The sequence below is a fragment of the Erythrolamprus reginae genome, chromosome 2, assembly GCF_031021105.1.
Source record: "Erythrolamprus reginae isolate rEryReg1 chromosome 2, rEryReg1.hap1, whole genome shotgun sequence".
In the NCBI taxonomy this organism is placed as follows: Eukaryota; Metazoa; Chordata; class Lepidosauria; order Squamata; family Dipsadidae; genus Erythrolamprus; species Erythrolamprus reginae.
In genome coordinates, this window is record NC_091951.1 from 261156647 (window position 1) to 261177145 (window position 20499).

General features: G+C 43.0%; 1 protein-coding gene across 3 annotated transcripts in view; it reads right to left on the reverse strand.

The window, feature by feature from the left end:
• Positions 1 to 1325: 1325 nt before the first annotated feature.
• ACER2 (alkaline ceramidase 2) overlaps positions 1326 to 20499 on the reverse strand; it is a 30521-nt gene continuing 11347 nt past the window's right edge. For 2 of the 3 annotated variants that reach the window (XM_070742506.1, XM_070742504.1), the window contains exons 4-6: positions 12823 to 12960; positions 10181 to 10318; positions 1326 to 4909 (exon numbers count right to left, since the gene is read on the reverse strand). In XM_070742506.1, the coding sequence (XP_070598607.1) occupies positions 4723 to 4909; positions 10181 to 10318; positions 12823 to 12960 (463 nt within the window). In that variant the 3' untranslated portion in view covers positions 1326 to 4722. The remainder of the gene's footprint in view (positions 4910 to 10180; positions 10319 to 12822; positions 12961 to 20499) is intronic. The other variant, XM_070742505.1, reaches the window with a different exon arrangement.

Below are 20499 nucleotides of genomic sequence, written 5' to 3' on the forward strand. Positions count from 1 at the left end.
GATTTTTATTAATATTGTTTCTTCATTGCTTATTTCACCCCTATGACAATCATTAAGTGTTGTACCACATGATTATTGACAAATGTATCTCTTTTATGTACGCTGAGAGCATATGCACCAAGACAAATTCCTTGTCTGTCCAATCACACTTGGCCAATAAAATTCTATTCTATTCTATATACCACCATGAACCACTCAGTATTCATAGGAAGAATATACATTTAATTAATATAAAAATGGGGATGAAATCCAACTGCAGACTCAAAATTAAGAATGACAGTAATAGAGATCTGCCTGCCTTTCCTTCTGCAGATTTCAAACGTTCTCAACCACCAGGCCATGTTGAGCAAGAGAAATAAAACTCTACTATCAGAAAGAACTGAAGAAACTTCCTTGATGAAAAGTGAAATATTTTCAAGGAAAAACAGAAAGTCCAGTTGCCTTTTGGAAAAGCACCTTTGGGACAACCATGATCTGGATAACTGAAATTCTCCAGACTGGACAAAATCCTACTTACCTGAGCAAAAATTTATTTGCAGAGTTGGATTTTATCCCGATTGCTTTTAAAAGGGAAATCTTCAAACCAAACCATATACAGTACTTCATATTAAATTTGATTTAATTCAGTATTTAATTAATTTAATTAATTAACTCGATTTCATTTTTAGTATACAATTTAAAAAATTAAACTTCTTAGGGGGGTTTTGTATCCAAATAAAACTGAAGATATGTCTAGCCCTCAAAGTTGCTTTCTCTTTAAATAATGGCACAATTTCCTTCCATTTGTTCTATATGTGCTAACCCACCTCCCTTGTGTTTTAAGAAATCCTTCAAAATTCCATATCCTGTAAAGAAAATCGCAATAGCTATTACCCACCCTAAATGTTTTATAATTTATTGCAATCATTCTTCCAAGACATATCCAATTTTAGTGCAAGATGTTTTCTTATCCATTTAGTAGCCCTGCCTGTTCTCTCTAAATATGGGTGTGAACACTGCCAAAACATATTTCCACGATGAGAGCATCAGCTACCATTTTTTGCCTTATATCAGGCAACAGCCATGCAAGATGAAAATAGGAATTGCACGTATATCCAGTATTCTACATCTACGGTTTCCAAAGTGGCATGCCTATACCAGAGAATTATGTATTGAGGTTTAAGGAAGAAAATATTAAAATATCTATTTGCATTTATTTTTATCCCAAAGTAAGAAATTAATCTATTCAAAGAGTATACAAAATATATTGAGGGTCTATGTTTTATAAGGTACATATTGGTATAGAGTACAAGGATATCATTTATAAATCAATAAACATACATATATTGGGAGGGCATGATCAAAAGCATTTTATTGGTAAAGGTACAGAATAAAAGAAGTTTGGAGACCACTCTTCTAGATTATCAGTTGTATTTCAAACTCACTTGTTCATCAACAGAAAAACCAAGTGGATTTTCATAAAAGCTTACTGAATTTCAAAATCTTGTCAAGACACCAAACTTTAGTCATTAATCAAGTGGTTACATCCCAGAGAAAGTTTGTCAATATTATGTATAAAAGGAAGAAGCAGAGCACAGATGTTTTCAAACTCATTATTATTATATACCTGAGAATGGTCAGATCTCCTAACCTTTAGAAAACAAACAAAGCAGCTAGTGAAAATGTGTTCTCAACATAATATGTCACCACAGAACGTGCTATACAAAGAAATAACTGCACAGTTGCAAGTAAAACCAAGAATATTCACATTCTCCCACCCCCACCCCCAGAATGGGATGGAAAATACTTTTTTTGTTGGCATAACTGAACAGCTGGATACTAGAGGTACTCCAATTAAACAGTGCCCCACAATTACTTTTTTACTAGAAAAATCCTTTCCATATTTCCTCCCATAAAATGAGACACACACAATGAAGAATGTTTACATTTCATAAATGTTCATATTCGTATTTTTAGATTTTCTGTAGCACCTTGCGCAGTTCCTTAAACACATGCCAACTTCATGTCAAATGTCGGTAGTTGATTACCAGAAGTTGTAATTTTCTTTTTAAAAGATTGTTGATACAAGACAGAAAACATCATGCACATCAAAGAAAATACTTAAAGAATTCTATAATTCTAATCCTAAAAACATTATTTCCCAAACTCAACAGCTTGTGTCCAAAATTGCTAAAGTAATTTGATAAGAAGGATTACTGACTCCATTTTTATTTTCTTGTAACGCTGTAAACAAATATTTCAAGATTCAAAACCTTTATAGTAATAGCAATTGAGAATTGCAAACTAAGGGGGAAATAGATAACTTTTTAAATAAAATAAAATAAAGGTATCTGTGGCCTTTCAGCGTGCATTTTATAATATCCAGAGCATCACAAATTTTGCTGCTGACTGTACAACTACCAATTTTCAGTGGGACTATATCCCAAATTGTTGGTTTGTTTTGTTTTAAAAGGGGAGGGGAAAATCATCCTTTAACCTTCTGCCCTTACACCAACATTCATCTCATTCTTGTCGATCACAACATTTTTTCAGAGTCCTCCCAATGAACCCGCAACACCTAGCAGCAAAATGGGTGTGAACCCGCGGCAATCATTTAAGAATACCAATAACTAACAAGCAGAGTGAACCCTTTGCTTATCCACTCCTTTAACAACCTAAAGGCCTCAAATAGCTGTCTCAAAATCACTCAGAACTCGTCCCAGCTCAAGACAACTCAAAATTGTATGGGATTACGGTCTGTGCTGGTGATCAGCTGGCAAAGTACATGCGCAGGGAAGTGAGTTCCTCTGCACTCATTTTGCCACAGGTTGGCCAATGAAATGTGCCTCAAGCCATAGGGAGGAAACTTCTGTTGATGTTCACTAAGGTCGACTGCCCCAGCTTTGAAAAATACAAATGTGTCTTCCGCATCTGCAAGAACTAAACAATGTAGCTCAAAGGGAGAACACTGAATTATCTTGTCCTAAACGGGGGACCAGGCCACAAACAGGCATGGAGTTAGGCCCGCAGTGATAAAGATGCTTCAATCAATTCACTTTGGAAAAGTTCCACACGGGCCAGTGGCTCCCAACTGGGAAAGTTTTACCCCGTTTATTTAATGCTCCATGCAACATTTCTGGCAACGCATCAAGGAACTGGAACAGTCACAGCCAAATGGAATAAAAAGGAACAAAACGTTCAATTCCACGATCAAGCACAGATATTTACCCAGCTTGGTCTTTTAGGCAATTGAGAAACCCTTGTTTACAACTATATCCTGGCTTTGTATCCAGGGATAGAAATGCCAGTTTTTGTTTTTGCATATGCCAGAAAACAAATCAAGTTATCTGTCATCTGTATTTTCCTTTCCTACTCAAACTACTAAGCCTTGGCCGATTATTTATCAGGCATCTCTCATCTTATATTAGCCCCCATCTTAAATTTAAAGCATTTAAATACAACAGAGAGGATTCTTTAGAAAGTTGCCTTAAACACTCCAAATTCATAGGATTCATTGCAGGATCAGTTTTTTTAAAAAGTGAGTACAGTATATTTTATGCCCTCCATTTTCACCCTGGTATCGTAAGCTGTACTTTTAATCACATGGCCATGAGAACTGTTTTGATTTCATGGGCTCCCTGACACCTATTTTAACCAAGGTTCCAATTCTTCAAAATCTGGGAAACACCCCAACTCGTACACAATTTAAACAGCTTTCAAACACCTACAGAAACCAAAGCACTGATTCTTCGCGGCCCTTGAAATTTAGTTACACCTGCTTAAAAATGGAAGCAAATAATGAGGCTTCATTACTCTCTACGTAACTAACTCATGGAAGTGTGTCATGGTAACAAGAAGAAACAAAAAAAAACAGAAAACCAGACGGATAATTAAACTCAAACCTTTCCAACTTCATTTGTTTGCTTGCAAAGAACAGGGAATTAAAATAGAGATTGAGAGATAAACTTTGTTTTTTTAAAAAGAAATCTGGTAGATAATTGCTGACTTGCTCTCCTTCCGAGACCTAGTCAGGCCTCACAACTGGTCATTTAAAAAGTACAAATTTGTATTCCTTCACTGACTTTTCTTCTACATTTTATTTTCTGAACTGTAGTAAACAAATCTCCAAAGAATGAACTACTATTTATGGATTTTTTTAAAATCCCACATTGTCGTAGTGCTTATGATATTTTGATGGATTAACAGAGCCAGTTTTTCAAAGATCATTCTCCTGTTAAAACTGACCGCAGAGTTTAGAGGGATTTCATTTGCTCTATTAATGTGTAAAATATACACCGGCAGCAGAGGAGGGACATCTGCAAAGCAATTCTATTAAATCCTTAATACACAAATCTGGTGATTATTTCCCAAACCAGAACACAGCCACCAACATACTCGCGGAGACAATACACCCGTTTTCCCCCCCATTCTTCCTTCCTTAATGTGGCGAGTAGGAGGTCACCCACTTCCCTGCCCACCGAGAGCGTGACAGGCAGTCAAAACAAAAGGGAAATAGCTTTACTTTTGGGGGGAAAGGGAGGTACACTTGTGGGAATACAGGCTTTCTACTTCCCGTGCTTCCTCGTTGTACGAATTCAAGCATTTTTCTTAAGCCACTCAGAACTTTTTTTTTTGTGAGATTCTGCTCTGACCACCTCATCGGATGTCCTTTGTTTCCGCAGTAGAGATTCAGGCCCTTTGGAGAAACAGCAGGTAAAGAGGACAGGACACTTCCGTTGCTTTTCAAGTAATTTTGAGGGGAGACTTCTTGTGAGCACAAAGGAGTGTGACGTAAGGCACCCCAATGAAAGCCCACTTCTCACTGGGCCAGAACTTGATGACAGGACCTTGTTCGGGGATCTCGGAGACAGCATCAAAATAGGCAAAGCAGACGCAGCCCAGGTAAGCTGCAATACAGATGAGGATGTGCCTGGAAAAGAGAGGAGCGAAAGGACTGAGGTTATGGTCTTAGAACATAGAATAATAGAGTTGGAAGGGACCATGGAGGTCTATTAGGCCAACCCCGTGCTAGAGCAGGAGACCCTATATCCATGATGGCAAATACAGAGATATTAAATCTTACGAACTCAATTGATTCCGGGACGAGGTTTGTAAGGTGAAAAGTTTGTAAGACGAAACAATGCTTCCCATAGGAATCAATGGAAAAGTGATTAATGCGTGCAAGCCCAAAACTCACCCCTTTTGCCAGCCGAAGCACTGCTGGAATTTCCCTGAGGCTCCCCTCCATGGGAAACCCCACCTCCAGACTTCTGTGTTTTTGTGATGCTGCAGGGGAATCCCAGCAGTGCAAAAATGGGTGCTTCGCTGGCAACGGAAGTCCGGAGGTGGAGTTTCCAGCGAGGGGAGCCTCAGCGAAATTGCAGCATCGCAAAAACACAGAAGTCCTCGAAACCTCACCTCTGGGCTTTTGTGATGCTGTGATTTCACTGAGGCTCCCCTCATTGGGAAACTCCACCTCCGGACATCCGTTGCCAGTGAAGTGCCTGTTTTTGCGCTGCTGGGATTCCCCTGCAGCATCGCAAAAACACGGATGTCCGGAGGTGGTGCTTCCCATGGAGGGGAGTCTCGGGGAAATCCCAGCAGCGCAAAAACGAGTGCTTTGCTGGCAACAGAAGTCCGGAGGCGGGGCATCCCAGTGGCAGTGGCTTGGGTTTGTAAGGTGAAAATAGTTTGGAAGAAGAGGCAAAAAAATCTTAAAGCCTGGGTTTGTATCTCGAAAAGTTTGTATGACGAGGGGTTTGTAAGACGAGGTATCAGTGTATATAGCACGCATGTTACAGGTGGCACGCAGACCCATAACGGAAGGTACGCAAGGCGTTACCCTATGTCAGCTCCAGCGCGCATTTTTTGTTTTGCCCTCCAGAAGCTTTCCTGAAGTCCCGGAGTGCAAAAAAAATCACACAACGGGCAAACCGGAAGTTTGGAAAAATGCACTTTTGATTTGCCTGTTGTGCTGTTTTTCGTACTCCAGGGCTTCAGGGAACTTCCTTGAAAGCTCCAGAGTGCGTAAAACAGCACAACGGGCAAACTGGAAGTCTGTTTATTCAAATTTCCGGTTTGGCCATTTTTTCACCATCCCAAGCTTCAATGACGCCTGTGTGCATACACGGGGATGGGGACAAAGGGGGTTGTGTGCATGCATTTGGGCAGCACGGTGTGTGTGTGTATGCATGGGGGGAGGGAATGGGTGTGGGCACGTGTGCCTGTGCTAGCACATGAACACACGCCCTTTTGGCATGTGAAGCAAAAAAGGTTCACCATCACTGCCCTATATTATTTTGGACAGGTCATTTTGGTTATCCAGTCTTTTTGTTTTATTAAGTGATGGAGCACCCATAACTTTTGAAGGCAAGCTTATTGGTTGACTGCTCTCACTGTTAGGAAATTTCTCCTTAGTTCTAAGTCTACCTTCTTTCCTTGGTTAGTTTCCACCCACTGTTTCTTGTCTTGCCTTCTGGTGCTTTGGAAAATAGTTTGATGCCCTCATCTTCGTAAGAACCCCTCAAATATTGGAAGAGTGATATCATGTCCCTCCTAGGCCTTCTTTTCCTTAGACTAAAAGTGATGGTGAACCTTTTAGACATGGGTGCCCAAACTGCACATGTGCCCAAATTGAAAGGTCCACACGCGAATGTGCCTGCATGCACGGAAATCCGCGAAGGTGCAGCAGAGACCTGAAAACCAGCTGGCCGGCAGCAAGAGGTACCCTGTTTCCCCGAAAATAAGTCACCCCCGAAAGTAAGACATAGGAGATATTTCATTTCGTAGCATTCCCGAACAGAACATATATAACACTGCTGTCCATAAATTGCATCCCAAAACGCTGCATCAATCAGATTTAAAACACATCCAACACGCAATTGTTGTACATGGAAATAATGGGACGGTATTAGTAAGAAATTCTTGATAGGATTCACCGTTTGTCTGGTTATGCTGGTTTGTGATGACAACTACTGTACAGTATACAATAAATGTTATTTTTTTTTGTTCAGCAATAAATGTGAATTCTTCTTCATTGAAAAAAAATAAGACCCCCCCTGAAAATAAGACGTAGCACATCTTTGGGAGCAAAAATTAATATAATATATTAATAATGTCAATATAAAATTGAATAAATAAAATAAAATAAATAAATAAGACGCTGTCTTATTTTCAGGGAAACAGGGTAAGAACTTTTTATTTCATGAGCTGCTGTGTTGTCGTTCACATGAAAGAAACACCACGGAGTTCTGACATGGGGCGATGGGCCCGTGCCAGGAGAGGGCTCTTTGTGCTATCTCTGGCATACGTGCCATAGGTTCGCCATCACGGGACTAGACATACCTAGTTCTTTATATGTTTTAGCTTCCGGCCCCCTAATCATTTTTGTTGCTCTTCTCTGCATTGTTTCACAAGGAGGGGCATTGCTTCAGGTCAGTGGAAGTAGCAAATTTATGGACTTTTGCAGGGTACAGAAATTATGACGCTTCCTCAAGAAATGGAAGAGCTTTGGCAAAAGTTTTATTTTTAATACTACATAGAAACATAGAAGATTGACGGCAGAAAAAGACCTCACGGTCCATCTAGTCTGCCCTTATACTATTTCTTGTATTTTATCTTAGGATAGATATATGTTTATCCCAGGCATGTTTAAATTCAGTTACTGTGGATTTACCGACCATGTCTGCTGGAAGTTTCAAGCATCTACTACTCTTTCAGTCAAATAATATTTTCTCACATTACTTCTAATCTTTCCCCCAACTAACCTCAGATTGCGCCCCCTTGTTCTTGTGTTCACTTTCCTATTGAAAACATTTCCCTCCTGAACCTTATTTAACATATTTAAATGTTTTGATCATGTTCCCCTTTCCCTTCTGTCCTCCAGACTATATAGATTGAGTTCAGATGCCCCTATTTTGGTGAGGGTAGTAGTTTCTTTGTTGTGGGAACTAAGCTGTCTCCTTTTTTTAAAAAAAAAATTAATTGATTTTTAACAATAAAACATACACACCATATATAACAGTGTTGCCCAGTGCCCGCCACCCGACAACATTCATACCCCTCCACCAAAATGGGGGCATATTTTGTATATACCATTTTAACTCAAAAGCAATATTATAAAGTGATTCCAATTTATTCTTTATAGGCTTGGTCTCGAATTCTACCAAACATAAAAGAAAGCATTCAGTAACTGCTTTGCCATCTGTTGCACCCTGGAAACAGTGCGCAAAAGAGAGTGTGTGCGTTGTGAAGGAAAGTTTGGACTCCAGGGCTCAACTCCAGGATACTGAGAGAACCTGGGGGGAGTTGTTAACACTTTTATTATGTGCATCGGCAATTATTCTCCTCTCTGGAAAGAAGGCAAATTAACTTGCTTTCTCAGAGATGCCGATTTGAGACCTCACCATATGAATCAGCTGCTTTTCTGAGTGCTGACTACTGGATTTATGGAAAATAGGAATCAAATCAGAATTTGAAGCAGAAATGGGGGTAATCCTTGGTTTGTGGGCTACCTGGAACCACTGGATTGTTTTTAATGATTTCAATGATCTTCAGACTTTGAAATTTGATAATAAAAATAGGAGTCATTGATTAGGAGTCATTGGAAGTGATGTGCCGGTGTCTGGAGGCTGTTGGGGCTTGGATGGGTGTCAACAGACTCAAACTCAACCCTGATAAGACGGAGTGGCTGTGGGTTTTGCCTCCCAAGGACAATTCCATCTGTCCTTCCATTACTCTGGGGGGGGGAATTATTGACCCCCTTGGAGAGGGTCCGCAACTTGGGCGTCCTCCTCGATCCACAGCTCACATTAGAGAACCATCTTTTAGCTGTGGCGAGGGGGGCGTTTGCCCAGGTTCGCCTTGTGCACCAGTTGCGGACCTATCTGGACTGGGACTCACTGCTCACAGTCACTCATGCCCTCATCACCTCGAGATTCGACTACTGTAATGCTCTCTACATGGGACTACCTTTGAAAAGTGTTCGGAAACTCCAGATCGTGCAGAATGCAGCTGCGAGAGCAGTCATGGGCTTACCTAGGTATGCCCATGTTTCACCAACACTCCGCAGTCTGCATTGGTTGCCGATCAACTTCCGGTCACAATTCAAAGTGTTGGTTATGACCTGGACCAGAATATCTCCGAGACTGCTTGCTGCCGCATGAATCCCAGCGACCGGTTAGGTCCCACAGAGTGGGCCCTCTCCGGGTCCCGTCAACTAAACAATGTCGGTTGGCGGGCCCCAGGGGAAGAGCCTTCTCTGTGGCGGCCCCAACCCTCTGGAACAAACTCCCCCCGGAGATTAGAACTGCCCCTACTCTCCTTGCCTTTCGTAAGCTCCTTAAGACCCACCTTTGTCGTCAGGCATGGGAGAACTGAGACACCTCCCCCGGGCATATACAATTCATGAATGGTATGTGTGTATGTATGTTTGTTTAGAAAATGGGGTTTTTAAAATATTTTTAAACTGTAATTTAGATTTGTTGTAAATTGTTTCACTTTGTTGTGAGACGCCCCGAGTCTGCGTAGAGGGGCGGCATACAAATCTAAATAAATAATAATAATAATAATTATAGCTGGGGAATAATGGTTTAAACTATAGGTGGCCAATTCTTGACAACTTTAGAGATTTGTGGACTTTTACTCCCAGAATTCCTCAGTCAGCATAGCCCACAGATCTTAGGTGTCAAAATTGGATACTCCTGGTTTAAACTTTAGAACAGATTTCCAGCATTGTTCTCTCAATATTCCACCCTTGCATCCTGGCAAAATCTCAGAAAAATCGTTGCCCCTTATGTAATTTCTGTTATCTTGGGTCATTGTTCTGCCTTCTGCAATTTGTAGCACCTCCACCCAAAAATATCAGCTTCGTTATGGATGTATTAGGGTGTGTTAAGATTCACAAGGATAAGGAAATTGCAATAGCAATTTCCTTATTCTTGCGAATCTTAACACACCCTAATATGCTATACTGTCAGACCACAATTGAGGGAGCAAAAATATATTTTTCTACCAGAATTTATTTCGTTGGTGCTATCTGACTTGACTGATTCGTGGAACAAATTAATCACCAAAAACACCTTACACATGATTTGATGTTAATATGAGACACACCAAAGAAACTTTGTCACTATTGCAATGAAAACAGACACACTCCAGCAAAGGAAAATACTTTTAAAAGGAGTATAAAACTAGGACTCACCATACGCAGTGTAAATAGGGAAAATTAAAAGATGACCAAATCTCGCAAAATACTTTGTCACTAATCCAACAAAATAGTGCCAACATCCACCACAGGCCAGAAAACAGCCCTAGCTTATAAACTCGGACATTGTCACACCTAGAAGAAAAAGTGATAACTGGAAGTTACATTGGAAATAGTGTAAATGAATAAAATTGGAATTTAAATCAAGCCAAATCAACCTGGCGTATTAATCAGGTTTTTGGTTCAGTCTGTTGAATTACTGATTGATTCAAATGAAATATCAAAGGTAGGAACGTCTACAAGTTAGGGTCCAAAAAATCAAGATGGACTGATTGAAGCTTTGCCCCAAAACCACACAGCAATGTAGCCATTATCTTTTGGAACCATAGCTGATCAAAAGCATGCAAGCAACCAAATTTCAAATGTCATAGCATTTGATCTTACTGGACTTATTCTTCTACCTAAAAAGGTAGAATACAGTGGTGCCTCGGTTTTCGAACATCTTTGTTTTCGTACATTTCGGATACCGAACAAAATTTTCTGCAAAAATTTGCTTCAGTATCCGAACAAAAATTCGGATACTGAACAGAAAATTTTGTTTACTACCCGAAATGTAAGATCTGAGGGGACGAGGTGAGAGGGAATGGGAGTTGGAATCCCGACACGCCCCTCCTGGGCGCCCTCTTAACAGCCGCCCAGTCTCTACCTTGTAAGTGCTCCAAGCTGCAGGAAGGGTAGGGCTGGCTGCAATACCGGCAGCTTCGGGGGGCTCCTTTCCTCAGCGGTTCAGTTGGTTACATGCAGGCAGCTGCACCAACTTTTTCTTTCCCGCTGCCGCCGGCTCCGGCAGCTTCCCTTCGAGGAGCAGCAGCAGCGTCAGGAACGTCACGTGATGAAGGGAAGCCGCCGGAGCCGCCGGGAAAGAAAAAGTTGGTGCAGCTGCCTGCATGTAACCAACTGAACTGCTGAGGAAAGAAGCCCCCCGAAGCTGCTGGTATTGCAGCCAGCCCTACCCTTCCTGCAGCTTGGAGCACTTACAAGGTAGAGACTGGGCGGCTGTTAAGAGGGCAGCCAGGAGGGGCGTGTCGGGATTCCAACTCCCATTCCCTCTCACCCCGTCCCCTCAGATCTTTATCCCATAGGAAATGGAGGAAATACTATAGATTTAATTGGTTCCCAGCAAGCCGGGGCCGCCACTCAAAATATTACACGGGGCAAAACCCGAACTCAGAACAATCTACATATATATATTTGATTTTTTATATATATATATATATATATATATATATATATATATATATATATATATATATATATATATATATATATCAAATCCCAGTAAGGGTATGGCTAGCTGATGAGGCCGAAATAGTGCTATCTTAGTCTCCCTTAATTTAAAAAATTCAGCAAAAAATATGTGATATTATATATATATGATTCGACACAAAAATATGTAACCCTTCCCTGGTGCAGAGCTGAAGGGATTGGATACTGTAGCCTAGAGGATAATTCTCTGCCTTACAAGGCAAAGGTTGCAGGTTCAAGTCCCAGTGAGGGTATGGCTAGCTGATGAGGCCAAAATAAGGCCGAAATAGATCTATCCTAGTCTCCCTTAATTTTCAAATTCAGCAAAAAAACATGTGACATACATACATACATACATACATACATACATACATATATATATATATATATATATATATATATATAATATAAAAGTACAATACAAAAGTAAAAAGAAGTCAAATATTAAATACTAAACAATAAAAACCCCATTTTAAAACCCACAAGCAGTCCAATCAAAACAAATATGCATATCAATCAATCACAATTCAGCCATGATGTAAAGTATTCACGGCCCCCAGCTCTGCTGGCAAAGCCAGGTTTTCATAGCCTTTCGGAAGGCCAGTAGCGTGGGAGCAGTACAGACACAGGGAGGGAGTTGGTTCCATAGAGCTGGGGCAACCACAGAGAAGGCCCTCCCCTGCGGTCCCGCCATCCTGCATTGCTTAGTTGATGGGACTTGGAGAAGGGCAACCCTGTGTGATCTTATTGGTCTCTGAGAGATTTGATGTCTGCTCGGTGCTGTGGAATCTAGTCCATGTTCAGTATTTAGGGCAATATTCTTTGTATTTAACATCAGAGCTTTTAAAGTTGCAAAACAGGGTTCAGACCACGCGCTTCACTAGGAGATACTAACTTCACGTTAGATTATGTATTAAGCAAATTTATAAAGTGAGGGAAGAGAGTAAGAATACTTCTCCTAGGACCACACTACCTCTGAAAAGGCCAAATGACAACTTTCAACTCGAAACGGGATGAGGTTGTGCTGGAACAAGCTGCATCAGCATTGGAGAACTCATTTGGTCTAGTGATTAAGGTACCGGGCTAGAAAGTGGGAGACTGTGAGTTCTAGTCCTGCCTTTGCCATCAAAGCCACCTGGGTGGCCTTGGGCCAGTTCCTTCTGTTCAGCCCAACTCCCCTCACAAGGTTGTGGTTGTGTAGAATATAAGGGAAGGGAGGTGTGTTGGATATTTTTGCCGCCTTGAGTTATATTTGTAAAAATAATAAAGGCGGGAGCTAAATAAACAAATTAAACACCATTTATCTGCTTTGACTCAGCCAATCTGATACATACCTTTTAAGTTCTGCAATAAGCAGGGCGCTGCAGGGAAGCCCTAATGTCATCAAGGAGATGTTATTAATGGCGGGCTTAACAAAGGCGAGGCATGTCGTGACTCCGGAGAGAATGCCCACTGCGGCTTTGAACCGGCCTCTGCAAAAAAAAAAAAAGGTATTTTTAAACAGTGTCGGTTTGGGATGAAATCAAGACATAGGTGACAAAAACTATTTGCCCAGGATAACTGATGCTTCAGTTTGTTCGAGAGAAGAAAAACAGCCACAGGTTTTGCAAACCCAAATGCATTTGTTTTAAGGGACTACGGAGAATGGAGAATTTAAAATCCATTGCAGTAACACGGAGAGGGTCTGGTTTTATTCCCGCAATAGTTAGTTCCACTTGCATTATGGAGAAAACCCCGCAAAGAACAGGTAGTCCTCAAGTTACAACCGTTCATTTAGTGATCACTCAAAGTTACACCATCACTGAAAAAATTGATTTATAACCATTTTTCACATGTTGCAGCATCCCCATTGTCATGTTCTCAAAATTCAGACACCTTGGCAACTGACTCACATTTATGACCTTTGCGGTGCTCTGGGATCGATCGTGTGCTCATCTTTTATGATCTTTTGACAAGTCAACAGGGAAACCAGATTCATTTAACAATGGTGGTACTAACTTAACAACTGTAGCGATTCACTGAACAAATGGGGCAAAGCCTACTTAACAAATGTCTCCCTTAGCAACATAAATGTTGGGCTCAATTGTGGTTCTAAATTGAGGACTACCTGTAATTGAAAACAAAATGTATGTAGCAAGATCTGGAAACAGTGCCCTATTATTGACCCAAGAATGCAGAACAGAACAGAAATAGAATAGAATACTTTATTGGCCAAGTGTGTTTGGACACATAAGAAATTTGTCTTGGTGCATATGCTCTCAGTGTACATAAAAGACACGATATACTCGTCAAGAATCAATTAGGTACAACACTTAATGAGGATCATAGCGTACAAATAAGCAACCAGGAAACTATCGGTATTACCTCCGGAACCGCCTGCTACCGCACGAATCCCAGCAACCGATAAGGTCCCACAGAGTTGGCCTTCTCCGGGTCCCGTCGACTAAACAATGTCGTTTGGCGGGCCCCAGGGGAAGAGCCTTCTCTGTGGCGGTCCCGGCCCTCTGGAACCAACTCCCCCCGGAGATTAGAATTGCCCCCACCCTCCCTGTCTTTCGTAAACTACTCAAGACTCACTTATACTGCCAGGCATGGGGGAGTTGAGATATTCCTTCCCCCTAGGCCATTACAAGTTATGCATGGTATGTTTGTGTGTATGTTTGGTTTTATAATTATGGTTTTTAGTTGTTTTTTATTATTAGATTGTTCATGTTGTTTTATCATTGTTGTTAGCCGCCCCGAGTCTACGGAGAGGGGCGGCATACAAATCCAATAAATTATTATTATTATTATAAATATAAATTGTAAGGATTCAAGCAACAAGTTACAGTCCTGCAGTCATAAGTGGAAGGAGATGGGTGATAGGATCAATGGGAAGGCTGAAAGTAATAGTAATGCAGCCTTAGTGAATAGCTGAACAGTGGTGAGGAGATTAATAGTTTAGCAAAGTGATGGCATGCGGGGAAAAACTGTTCTTGCATTTAGTTGTCTTGGTGTGCAGCACTGTATAGCATTGTTTTGAGAGTAGGAGTTGAAACAATTTATGCCCAGGATGCGAGGGATCAGTAAATATTTTCACCACCCTCTTTTTGACTTGGGCATTGAGTTAAACAAACATTAAAGGAATAAATGTCAGTCAAGAAGGATCAGGGCCATAGTTATGTTCCAGTTCAGAAGATTTATTGCTTCCTCCCACACACTGGTATAGGACAACAGCAGACAGAACGAGTCCAACCATTTCTGACTTCCACTGACCCTTATCTGTGACAATTTATGAACTGCTTAACTCGTTCCATCAGCTCTTTGCTTACATCACCATTGTCCTATGCCTAACTGCAGTCTAAGTGCACAAGGCTTTGTACACGCTAATAAGCACCCTGAATTGCTTGGTCATTTCCAAGGTGGTTTTCTATTCATCATCATGCTCATTATTGCACAACTGCTCTCTGTGATATGTACAATTTTGGTGGTGACTCTATAGGTGACCAAAAGGAAGAAAATTCTGAGGCTTTGAGTACATGAACCACGGATACTAGGTTGCAAGTTGAAGATTACTTGTATGTGTTGAGCTACAACAGGGGTGTCAAACTCAAGGCCCGCAAGGTGCTCAGATCTGGTCCGCGGGGCCACCCTGGAAATAGCAAAGTACAGGCCCAAAGGGGCCTCTGCCAGTGAAAATGGAGCTCAGAGGGTGGCACGTGGTCCTCCCGGGCTCTGCTTTTGCTGGAAGAGGGCTGCAGGAGGATCGTCCCAACCCCATCACAAGTGGCCCCGACAGAGATCACGTCAAGCTTGCCATGCCCAGCCTGTCCATGCCCACCCGTCAAACACAACCCTGATGCAACTCTCAATGTAATAGGACTGAGCTACAGAATGGAGACCAAACAATGGAGTTGTGAATTTATCAGAATGCATCAGCTTTATAACTCTCCCTTTAAATGAGCCCCTATTGAATGGTCATGTGCTTTTTATACTCCCAAGTGCTAAATTTTGTTGTCAATGGCAAAAGGTAAAGTTATAATTAGTCCTCTGAGAACTGGTAGAAGAGTTGATGAATTGACACCCAATTCTTACTACACTGAAGGCTGTAAGCAGAACTGGCACTCTACTGCCAATTTCAACCGCCTATTTGTGAGACAGTAGCAAAATGTTAACATTTCTTTAAAAAGGAGTACAGTGAACTCTCGATCATCGCGAGGGTTCCGTTCCAGGACCCCACGCGATGATCGATTTTTAGCGAAGTAGCGGTGCGGAAGTAAAAACACCATCTGCGCGTGCGCAGATGGTGTTTTTGCTTCCACTGCCGCCCGCCCTTCGCCCGCCCACCCCGTTGCTCGCGCCTGGGGTGCGCGCGCGTTTGGGGACTCCCTAGATCCGCTCCCCAGCTGGGGAGCGGATCTAGGGAGTCCCCAAACGCGCGCGCTTTCCCCAGCAACGCGCGCGCTTTCCCCAGCAACGCGCGAGCGGTGGGGACTCCCTAGATCCGCTCCCCAGCTGGGGAGCGGATCTAGGGAGTCCCCACCGCGCGCGCGTTGCTGGGGAAAGCGCGCGCGTTTGGGGACTCCCTAGATCCGCTCCCCAGCTGGGGAGCGGATCTAGGGAGTCCCCACCGCGTGCGCGTTGCTGGGGAAAGCGCGCGCGTTTGGGGACTCCCTAGATCCGCTCCCCAGCTGGGGAGCGGATCTAGGGAGTCCCCAAACGCGCGCGCGTTGCTGGGGAAAGCGCGCGCGTTTCGGGACTCCCTATATCCGCTCCCCAGCTGGGGAGCGGATCTAGGGAGTCCCCAAACGCGCGCGTTGCTGGGGAAAGCGCGCGCGTTTCGGGACTCCCTATATCCGCTCCCCAGCTGGGGAGCGGATCTAGGGAGTCCCCACCCCGCGCGCGTTGCTGGGGAAAGCGCGCGCGTTTGGGGACTCCCTATATCCGCTCCCCAGCTGGGGAGCGGATCTAGGGAGTCCCCAAACGCGCGCGCGTTGCTGGGGAAAGCGCGCGCGTTTGGGGACTCCCTATATCCGCTCCCCAGCTGGGGAGCGGATATAGGGAGTCCCCAAACGCGCGCGCTTTCCCCAGCTGGGGAGCGGAGCTGGGATGTCCCCAAGCGCGTGCCGCCCGCCCGCCCACACCGTTGCTCGCGCCGCCGCTGGGGTCTTACGGGGGCAAGAGGGGGAAGACCCAGGGAAGCCTCTGCCCGGCGGGGAAACTCCACCATCTATGCATGCGTGGAAGGGCACGCATGTGCAGATGGTGGAGTTTACTTCCTGGTTGAAAACTCACGAAATAGCCCTTTCGCGATACTTGAACACGCGAAACTCGAGGGTTCACTGTATATGAAATTACACTAACAGAAACAATGAAAATAATTGTCTGGTGAACAAGAAAAAAGACATGTTTACGGGGGGCGCAATGGAAAGGGCAAGGATAATATTGTATCATCTGTTTACAAAGAGAAAACCCATTATAGTCACAGAACTATAGATAATATTCAGAAAGTGTAAAACAATTTTGGAAATCAAAAAGAATTGCTTTGGAAGTGGAAAAAGAGAGGGAGAAAAACAGAGATTGCAGCAGAACGATTAGAATTAAAAATAAAAGTAATGATATAATTCGGGAGGGAGGACTCAAAGGGACATTCTATAGATTTTTATGGGAATTATAGGGAACTAGTTTGGTGTAGTGGTTTAAGGCCATGAGTGCCACAGGTGGCATATGGAACCATATCTGGAGCCATATGGAGTTTTCGGAGAGAGGAGGCATACAAGTCTAATAAATTATTATTATTATTATCTGCCAGTATGTCAGCTGTTGCCCTAACTCAACTCCAGAGCACATGTGCGCGCTAGCCAGCTGATTTTTGGCTTGTGCAGAAGCTCTGGGAGGGTGTTTTCAGCTTATCTATATATTTTCCACCTATCATCCATCTATCCATCCATCAAGCTGTAAGCCCACCCGAATCTCCAGAGAGGGGCGGCATATAAATCCAGTAAGCAAGCAAGCAAGCAAGCAAGCAAGCAAGCAAGCAAGCAAGCAAGCAAGCAAGCAAGCAAGTAAGTACCGGTAAGTAAATAATTCAATAAATAAATAAATAAATGCAATCTCTATCATCCATCCATCCTTCCATCCATCTATTTATTATCCACCTATCATCCATCTATCTATCTGTCTGTCTTATCACCTATCATCCATCCATCCATCCAGCAAGCAAGCAATCTCTATCACCAGCAGTGGGCTACGAGCTGGAACGCTAAATTGTGCTCACCGCCACGGCACATAAGTTCTTGCGGGGCCAGCGCGATTTTGCTGCTGTACCTGTGGCGCAGCAAAATCACGCACGGAGCCGCAGGTGCGCCCATGTTTCGGTGAGGTTTTTTTTGCTTCTGTGCACTCTGAAACACGGGCGCACCTGCAGTTCAGTGCACGATTTTGCTGCCTCCACAGGTGCAGCAGCAAAATTGCGCTGGCCCCGCAAGAACGTACGGGCCACAGTAGTGGGCACAATTTAGTGTTCCGGCTCATAGCCCACTGCTGTCTATCACCCACCCATCCATCCATCTATTTATCATCCATCTATCATCCATCCATCCACCCATCCATATGTGCATATGCATATATATTTAATTACTGAATTTTGTTCAATAAATCACCAACCTAGAAACAGTCTCTGAAGGGCTGGCTATAAATCCCTAAAGTAAAGGGTAATTTCACTAATCCAGATTGCCTGATGACGATGGGAGTTCTCGTTTAATAGATGTAAAAGGTGCTACACTGGGGGGGAGACTAAGCTATTTTTTGTAATTTGTCACATGGCAAATAAATCCTTGGTGAATAATCGGCCATATACTTATGAGAGAGAGAACGAAAGAAAAGGATTAATTGCAAATATGATATCTGTGCTCCTCTCATCTTTGCTCTAGGGCCCAGGGGCTACATGTTAATCTTATAATCTTTTGGGGAAGAGTTGCTGAGGGATTAGACCAACCATCTCTAACCCAATTCTCTCTCATTACCCTAGCAACCACCAACAAACATGCCACTGGGAAAATCCTAAACCCTTTCATAGCTTTGTTCCTTGTGTCAGTATTTCAGCCTGCTTGGCATTATCTATATAATATTATGAGGAGCATCCTAATTATAGAGGAATTGAATAATATATTGGTGGCAGCTTTGATGTACAGTATTGAAGAATCCAGGCAGAAAAACTAGACGTCAGTAAGATCAAATTCATCCAGAATAAACAGGTTTAGCCACATTATCCTATGGGATATTTATATACTACTATTAAAAAAATCTCATTGTCCTGACTTTTAACCAGGCAAACCAGTGCATCCTAGGGCACTAACTTTAAACCAAGGTACCTCAAATGACATAACTTTTACAGAATGTGTCCAAAATCCAGACCCATGAATTTTGAGAGTGTGAAATTTGGAGAAGTTGTGGCTGCTTCATAGATAATGAATTAAATCGTAATTGGTTTAGGACCAAATTATGTTCGGGACCGTCTTCTGCCTCATGCATCCCAGCAGCCGCTTAGGTCCCACAGAGACGGCCTTCGACATGTCCCGTTGGCCAGACAACGTGGGCTGGCGGGGTCTAGGGGAAGAGCCTTCTCAGTGGCCCTCTGAAACAAACTCCCTCCGAAGATACGTACAACCCCCGCCATCCTGGTCTTTTGTAAAGCTCTTAAGACCTCCCTCTGCCGGCAGGCCTGGTGGCCATGAGTGATGAGATTGTCTCCAGCCGATACTAGGTAGGATTGAATTAGATGAATGCGTATGACTGTATATGGGGGTTTTAATACTTTTTAAATAATTTTTATATAATATATAATATTTTTATAATAATTTAGATTTCTTTACATATTATTGCTTTATAATGATATTGCATTTATAAGCTATATTAATTGGATTTTTTAGGATTTAATTAGAATTGTATATTGTATATTGTTTTGATATGTTGTGAGCCGCCCCGAGTCCTTGGAGAGGGGCAGCATACAAATCTAACTAATAAATAATGTTGTATGCCGCCCTGAGTCGCCTTGAGAACGGCGGCATAGAAATCTAATGAGTGAGTGAGTGAGTGAGTGAGTGAAGGGAGGGAGGGAGGGAGGGAGGGAGGGAGGGAGAGAGAGAGAGAGAGAGAGAGAAAGAAAGAAAGAAAGAAAGAAAGAAAGAAAGAAACGCTTCCTCCTGTTGTACTGCTGCTAGGGTCATAGGAACTTCGTTTTCAACATTTCATGACAGTTTCCCAGCCAGTTTAGCAATCCCTTGCTCCTCCCACACACAGCAGCAATCACTTAACTTGAAAGGAAAGGGAACTTAACTAGAAAGGAAAGGGAAAAATAGGGAAGGAAGGAAGGGAGAAGGAAGGGCCATGCAGCCTTCATGACCCACACTGGGCCCCCATGCAACATCCCCCACCTGCATGCCACATCTAACATACTTTCAAGGATCTCCAGACACCTTTCCCTACCCGCAACCTTCCCATGTGCCCTCTCCCATTTACAAGGCACCTTCATACAGCCCTGTGACTCACACACATCCTACATGACCGGTGCCACACTTTTGTCCTACCTGACCAATGTGGCATCTCTTACACCTCCCCATCAGGTGGGGGTTCCTACTCACTGCTGCTACCAGTGCAATGCGCAAGCAGTTCCGAGTGACTGATGCACACGTGCGTCCGAGTAAGAGTTTGCTTCTGTGCATGCACAGGAAGCAAAATCTCACAAGGATGCGCATAGCAACAATTATTGCATGCTCGGAAGCAAAAAAAATTGCTGAAATCTCACGCACACGTGTGTCTTCTCACAAGATTTTGCTTCCTGCGCATACACAGAAGCAAAATCTCACCAGGGCGCGCACGCACACCAGTCACCCCATGATCCCCACACAAGGGGCTACATACTACCTAACGTGTGAAATCTCCTGCATACGCACACACCATCTTCCTGAACTGAGCAGTACCTGTTGCACATCCCCAGGCACAATTCCTGACTCACAGCCCAGCACACCATT